This window comes from Bubalus bubalis, chromosome 16, assembly GCF_019923935.1.
Source record: "Bubalus bubalis isolate 160015118507 breed Murrah chromosome 16, NDDB_SH_1, whole genome shotgun sequence".
In the NCBI taxonomy this organism is placed as follows: Eukaryota; Metazoa; Chordata; class Mammalia; order Artiodactyla; family Bovidae; genus Bubalus; species Bubalus bubalis.
In genome coordinates this window covers 43,609,075-43,616,597 of record NC_059172.1, presented here as the reverse complement: position 1 = coordinate 43,616,597, position 7,523 = coordinate 43,609,075, and the positions used below count along the sequence as shown (strand labels likewise).

Here is a 7,523-nt window from a genome sequence, read left to right as displayed (position 1 = left end):
TCTTCAAGTAAAATTTCACCCCTTCAGCAAAGTGATTTCGCCTTTGGTGGTTCAAAAGCTCAAATGAAACCAATTTAACAGGAATAATTTTAAAAGAATAATGAAGACATATGGATAGTCTACCATGGGGCAAAGTTCTGAAGATGTTGACATGACTGTAAAACATTAAGAACCAAATGTTGACATCTATTATCAGTCTCAGGAAATCATCTAGTTCAATCCTCCCAAAGATTCTGTTGAATAAGAGGCTCGATGTCTTTCAATGCCGAAGAAATTTATTCATATGTCCAAGAAGAGCAAATTTAGGAAAAACAAAAGCTGCCCTTGCTTTTGACCACAAGTTAGGAATTTTCTATCATTGGCCAAGCGCCTGAAAAGATTCACCTTTCTTGACTTGGTTATTTCTATGGGGCCTTGAAAATCCAAAATATTGCAAACGATTGGACTCACTGTATAATGCTACCCATACTTCAACAAATTCCTTCCAAGAAGTGTGCATATTTCAAGATGCCAATTTGGAAAAGCAGACTGCACGTCTCCACGACGGATCTCACACAAAATGGAATTGAATACACTGCTCGAAGCCTTTTGCTGTGTTGTTTTTAAACACAGGAGAGGGGGATAGGAGAACTAAGCTTAAAACACCCGAAGTAGGGACGCGGGAGCCTGGTGGGCTGCCGTCTATGGGGTCGCAGAGTCGGACACAACTAAAGCGACTCAGCAGCAGCAGCAGCTATCGAACAGTGTTCTAGAGCGCTGGGCGTTCCTCGGGGAGGGAGCCACTAGCGGAGGGTGCAAAGACACAGCAAGCGGACTCTTTCCCATTGACACTGCTGAGACGCCGCCATCCCTACATATTCCAACACGTGGCTCCCGACCCCATCTGGGGTCACCAGGGAGCTCTGGAGAGAGCAGCGCCCCGGGGACATGACGCTCAGCTCTCAGCTCGGCCCACTAGGGGCCCCCGACACGCCTGCTTCTGGGAGGGGCGGGGAAGAGAGAGGGCGTTTTCTGCCCGGATTCCAGTGGGAAAACAAGGAAAAGAGAAGGCGGTTGCGCAACCTGGGCTTGGGGTGCGGCTCCGGGAACAAAGAGCGCGTGAAAGGACCAGCAGCCGAGGCTCTGCAAATGCACTCAAATCAACACCGGGGCTGAGCCCTACTGCATAAGGGCACGCAGGTTTCTCGAAGCCAATCCAGCGCTACAGGATCACAAATGCTATCTCGCAGCACCCAGGACTCTGCATTGTAAACAAATGCCCGGGCTGCTCGAACCCAGGGAAATTTGAAAACTATCGCTTCTCGTCGGGTATTAGCTCAGCCTCAAGCGAACGCCCTAATCCAGAGCGATAGCAGCTGCCGCGGCTGGCCCGCTTCTCAACCGACCTTGGTCCTTTCCTTTGGTCCCGCCCCACTGCTCAGCGCGGATAGGTGGCGGGGAGCAATTCTGGCGCTGATTGGGCGGCGGCAAAGTCGCTCGTGGAGTCTGTAAGTGGGGGTGCCCTAGTGTGCTAAATTTATCTTCAGACAAGCGACCGCGCCAGCCGCGAATCGGATGTCTATGGAGGTGGCATAGGCGATATCCCTGAGCTGAGAGCATCGCCCGGCCCCCCGAATCCTTCCTCCCTCTGTTTTGTTTTTCATTTTCTCCCTTCCTCCCTACCCCCTCCCCCTTCCAGTCCGCGACGACTGGCTCTTGACCCCGTTCAGGCCTCGGTGAAGGTGAGGACCAGAGCCGCCGTGGCGGCTGAGTGGTGCGCTCTGAAATGGCCGCTGCCGTGAGCTTTGTAAAATGGCGGGCGCCGGCTCTGCTGGGGACCGCGGCGCTGCTCTGCAGCCCAGCCGCAGCAGAGACCATTCTCTTCATCGCTGATGGAGATGAGAGAGAAAGATAGTGTCGGGTTCTGAGACGGTTTCCTGTGGTTGTTAGCTAAGGCGACCGCCCGGGGACGCGAGAGGAGTTCCGTAGGCGAGGGTGGATTCCCACAGGAAGCCAGCCCCAGCTGTGGCTGGCAGTGCGCACCTGTGACAAGGAGGAGCCGAGGGATATAGCTGGCTGGGCAGCCCTTCGAAGTGACCGTTTTAAAAAGCACTTAGGTACTCGATGGGGTGTCCGTGCCCACTTCCTGCCTCAGCTTTTTGAAGTCTGCACTCCTCCCCAGCCCTTCTGCCCCAAAGGTATTGTTCAGAGCAGGAACCACCCGAGGGAGGGGGTGAATGGATGGTGTTACCTGTCAGTTTAGCCAGAAGAGACAAAAGATGAGGGTTCCACCGCTCCTTTTCAGGGAGTCAAATAGAAACTCTACTCTTTAGGGAGCCCAGGCTCTTTGTCATCGAGAGATTCAGGAGAGCACCTCTGAAAAGGTGGGATTAGGCCCTCCTTCCTGAAAACAAAGCTCACCACTCCGTTGTGTCTGTCCCTAGTAGCAAGGGAGAGGGATTGTAAACTTTTAGGTCACCCATTGACTCCACGAAGCTCTCTGCAACTAAGGCCCATTCAGGACTGTGATAGAACAGTCGGCTCTTTTGCTGCCAATAATGAAGGTGTACAGCATTCTGCTGCCAGCTTGAGACCCTCGACTTTCTGGCAGTAATAACCCATTGTATAGATCATTCATTTCTCTGTGCACCATCCAACTCCTGGTCCCAGATTTTTAGTGCTTGTGAAATTAAGAGTATTTGGGGACACACAAGCAATGACTAGGCACGTGGGCTCTGCAGTCGAACTTTCTGGGTATTGTTCTTAGTTCTTCACAGATGTGTTAACTTAGCAGGGGACTTAAGCTCCCATTTGTTCATCCTTAAAGGATTATTAATAATAGTCCCTAACTCTCAAGTTCGTTTTGAGGATTAAATGAGCTCATCTATGAGGGATTTAGCAGTTACTGGCACATAGTAAACAATGATCACTCAGTGAATGTTAGTAACCTTAAGGATCTTGGTTACTGAGAAAAGAGTGGTTATAACAAAAAGGCATAGTTCTTGTAACCTTTCTGTGTATAATTCCATTTTAGATTACTTAAAATGCTTAGTTTTAGAGACATTAAGTTGTGGCTGTACTTGAAAAAGTTAGGTTTAGTTTCTGAGAGTTTTATGTCTTTCTATGAAGTCAGTGGATGGGGAAGCATTTCAAAACAATGAAATTACCAGAGTATTAAATAGGATAAAATATGAGCACTTTTGTTATGTTAGAAATCTTCTATTTCAGTCTAAGATCTGCATTTCAGTGAAGAATCATTTGCACTGCCTGGCTCTAATATAAATTGTAAAGATTGGTCATCTTAGAGGTTTGTAGTTAGTTCTATTTTTACAGTGTCTAATTTTAATTTTTCTCATTCTAGGCTTTTGGTTACTCCCCTTCTACCCTTTCCCTTAATTTTATTTTTTTGAAGAGTCTGCATTTCAAGCTTTCAAGGTGGAAAGTGATTGCAGAAGAGAGTGCTCCTCATTTCAGGTATCTTACCCTCTAGCTGTTAATGGGAAAACCCTTTTGATTCAGGATCTAATATAAGAATCCAAAGGTTACTCTGTAGCCAAATCATAAAGTTTAAATCAAAAGTCACTACATTTAGATAGACACTAAATTTGAATGCCTTACCTTATAAAGTTATTCTTTAGAAGTCCTAAAATTTGCATTACCGTTCCATTTTATGATGCTTTTTAAAAAGTATTATATGAGGAATAAACCTATTAAACTGAGAGTTTATGTTTTCTTTAGGTCCTTGTTAAGCCTTCACCTAAAGAATAATAGGATGCTGAGTACTTAGTAAAATATATGTATTACTTTGAATGAGTCTAATTTGGGATAATATAAATATTTATGTAATTTTAAGTCCAAAGAAATAGTAGCTAATTTTTGGATTACAGTTTATTTTTCAGTGTTAACACACAATATTTAGATATAACAGAATTCTGTACCTTGCAAAACTTTGAGCTGTTTGTGTGTTTTTGAAGTAGCTCATCAGAATAGTTGTGAGCCCTGAAAGAAGACTTAAGACGTGTAACAGTGTCAACAATGAGTGTATCTAATGGCAGTAGGCATCAGAAAGCTCAAGATTCCAAGATACTGTATACAGTGAAAGGGTATACAGTGGATGAATTATGGCCCCATGCTGCCTATTTTTGGAAATACAGATTTATTGGAACACAGCTGTGCCCTTCTAACGTATTGTCTATGGCTGCTGCCATTCTCCAACTACAGAGTTGAGTAGTTGCAATAGAGACCACATGGCCCATCAAGTAAAAAATATTTATCATATGGTACTTTATGGGGAAAATTGGCCAACTCTGCCATGGGACCTCAAGATCGCTTCCTTAAAAATACACTTATCAGCTCTTTATTATTTCTTGGTCCAATGGTTCCCAAACTATGTTTTATAGAGTATTAATGTTATCTAAGTTAATGAGCATTGTGAGAAAAAGATAAATGCTAACAATAGTTTTTTCTTTATAATTTATTTTAAAATATAAGTTTAAGACTACTAAACTCATTTCTATAGCTTTTATTTTTATGTGATAATCTACCTTTAAGAAAAGGTGTGCCATACCCGAGAGCACCAGGAAGTCGAATGAGAGATCACCTGATACACGAACGTGTGCTGTTCCATCTTCGCATTGATGCATAGGCAGCATTTACAAATTAACTGATGTGTTGCTATATATCATCTCTTTGATGATTGCTCATTTTCTATGTATCCTGTCTTATAATGTCAACACATTTGTGATACTCAATGTTTATGCTAAATTAACCATGTTTTGTACCACAAATTCATTGCCTATGGATCTGTTACTGAAACAAGGAAGTCTTAAACAAGAAGTAGAATCTTTTTGTTATCAAATTGTGTCTGAATCACATGATCAAAAGGTTGGAATATTACAAAGTGAAGATGAGCAGTTGCAGCCTTCAGTTTCTAAAAATTCAGAAGGTGAGCTTTCCAGGGTCAAATTTATGTCCAATTCCAACAAAATAACTACTTTTAGTAAGAAACCAAAAAGAAGAAAATATGATGAAAGTTATTTGTCTTTTGGATTTACTTACTTTGGAAATAGAGATGCACCTCATGCTCAGTGTGTATTATGTAAGAAAATTTTATCAAATAGCTCTTTGGCCCCTAGTAAGCTTCGAAGACATTTGGAAACTAAACATGCTGCATATAAAGACAAAGACATAAGTTTTTTCAAGCAACATCTTGATTCACCTGAAAATAATAAACCCCCAACACCTAAAATTGTCAATACAGATAATGAAAGTGCTACAGAAGCATCATACAATGTAAGTTACCATATAGCCCTGAGTGGAGAGGCTCATACTATTGGAGAATTGCTTATCAAGCCTTGTGCAAAAGATGTTGTGATGCGGATGTTTGACGAACAGTATAGTAAAAAAATAGATGCAGTACAACTATCAAACAGTACCGTTGCTCGTCGAATTAAGGATCTAGCTGCTGACATTGAAGAGGAACTTGTTTGTAGACTGAAAATTTGTGATGGGTTTTCACTGCAACTAGATGAATCAGCTGATGTTTCAGGACTTGCTGTGCTGCTTGTGTTTGTTCGTTACAGGTTTAATAAGTCTATTGAGGAAGACCTACTCTTATGTGAATCTTTGCAAAGTAATGCCACTGGTGAAGAAATTTTCAACTGCATCAACAGTTTTATGCAGAAACATGAAATTGAATGGGAAAAATGTGTTGATGTTTGTAGTGATGCTTCTAGGGCAATGGATGGGAAAATTGCTGAGGCTGTCACCTTGATAAAATATGTGGCTCCCGAAAGCACCAGTAGTCACTGCCTGTTATATAGACATGCACTAGCAGTTAAAACAATGCCTACGTCTCTGAAAAATGTGCTAGATCAGGCAGTACAAATCATCAATTATATTAAAGCTCGACCACATCAATCCAGACTACTAAAAATTTTATGTGAAGAAATGGGTGCCCAGCATACAGCACTTCTTCTAAATACAGAGGTAAGGTGGCTTTCCCGAGGTAAAGTTCTTGTGAGACTTTTTGAGCTTCGTCGTGAACTGTTGGTTTTCATGGATTCTGCTTTTCGACTGTCTGATTGTTTAACGAATTCATCTTGGCTGCTAAGACTTGCATATCTTGCAGATATTTTTACTAAATTAAATGAGGTTAATCTGTCAATGCAAGGAAAAAATGTGACAGTTTTTACAGTATTTGATAAAATGTCATCTTTGTTAAGAAAATTGGAATTTTGGGCCTCATCCGTCGAAGAAGAAAACTTTGATTGTTTCCCTACACTCAGTGACTTTTTGACTGAAATTAATTCCACAGTTGATAAAGATATTTGCAGTGCCATTGTGCAGCACCTAAGGGGTTTGCGTTCTACTCTGTTAAAATATTTTCCTGTAACAAATGACATTCATGCTTGGGTTAGAAATCCATTTACAGTAACTGTTAAGCCAGCCTCATTAGTGGCACGGGACTATGAGAGCCTGATTGATTTAACATCTGATTCTCAAGTGAAACAAAGTTTCAGTGAACTTTCACTAAATGATTTTTGGAGTAGCCTAATTCAGGAGTACCCAAGTGTTGCACGGCGTGCAGTTCGTGTACTTCTTCCTTTTGCTACAATGCACCTGTGTGAGACAGGCTTTTCGTATTATGCTGCCACAAAAACAAAATACAGGAAAAGACTTGATGCTGCACCTCATATGCGGATCCGACTTAGCAACATTACACCTAATATTAAGCGAATATGTGATAAAAAGACACAAAAACATTGTTCTCATTAAAGTTGGAGGGTTATGCATGCCTCTGGATAGCCAAATATAAGATGAAAATAAAAAATGATTTACTTCACTGATGGTATCTTGGGGTTTTAAATAAAATTATTCAAATTTTTTATACTTTTTAGATTTTAAGAAAGGTAAAGAATCACAAATTTAAACATGTACTACTGTTGGTGATTCTTCTTCACATTGTAATTTCAAAGGGTTCCATGGTGATGGCTGTGGGAAATATTGATTCACAGGATAAAGTTACAGTTCCTTAGCATGACATTTCTTTTTAGGATCTCATCACTGCCAGTCTTTCTAACCATGCCACCCTGTAGCTCTCCAGTCACAGGGACCTTCTTGCCTAACCATATCACTGTTTCATGCTTTCAAGTGTCAAAAAACCATTCCTTCTCCTTGATTCCTGGAAAACTCCTATTTGCCTTTCAACCCATTGATTTAATTTATCTTTGGTATTTGCATTCTCTTTATCTATTTTTTGTGTATGTCTCAACTGTGAACCTCTTGGTGTTCTCATAATTCCCAGTGTTACTGGACTGAGCTGTTATGTGGTCTTATCCAGCTCTGTGTCTCCATTATCTGGTAGAAGACCTTGCTAAAGTAGAGGCTAAATAAAGGAAAAAACGTTGGTGAAAGTGAACCAGTGAAAAATGGAATAGGATATGGTAGCTGTATTTGTTTGTTCTTTTGTCTTGATACTACTTTCTGCGGTCTTGCCTCAGTTATTAAGTTACCTAGAACTTAGTGTGGCCATTAGGCAGAAG

The 7,523-nt window shown here is 41.5% G+C and overlaps 1 protein-coding gene across 6 annotated transcripts; it reads left to right on the top strand.

Moving 5' to 3' along the window:
• The first annotated feature begins 1,011 nt into the window (after window positions 1–1,011).
• ZBED5 (zinc finger BED-type containing 5) lies at window positions 1,012–6,823 on the top strand. Of its 6 annotated transcripts, none has more exons than XM_044929522.1 (3): window positions 1,012–1,487; window positions 3,341–3,453; window positions 4,536–6,823. In XM_044929522.1, the coding sequence occupies exon 3, from the start codon at window positions 4,672–4,674 to the stop codon at window positions 6,754–6,756; it is 2,085 nt and encodes a 694-aa protein (XP_044785457.1). In that variant the 5' UTR covers window positions 1,012–1,487; window positions 3,341–3,453; window positions 4,536–4,671; the 3' UTR covers window positions 6,757–6,823. The 6 variants fall into 6 exon arrangements, with proteins under 6 accessions (XP_044785457.1, XP_006046052.1, XP_025122438.1 ...); XM_006045990.3 differs by having other exon boundaries at window positions 4,531–6,823; XM_025266653.2 differs by having other exon boundaries at window positions 4,499–6,823.
• The last annotated feature ends 700 nt before the right edge of the window (window positions 6,824–7,523 follow it).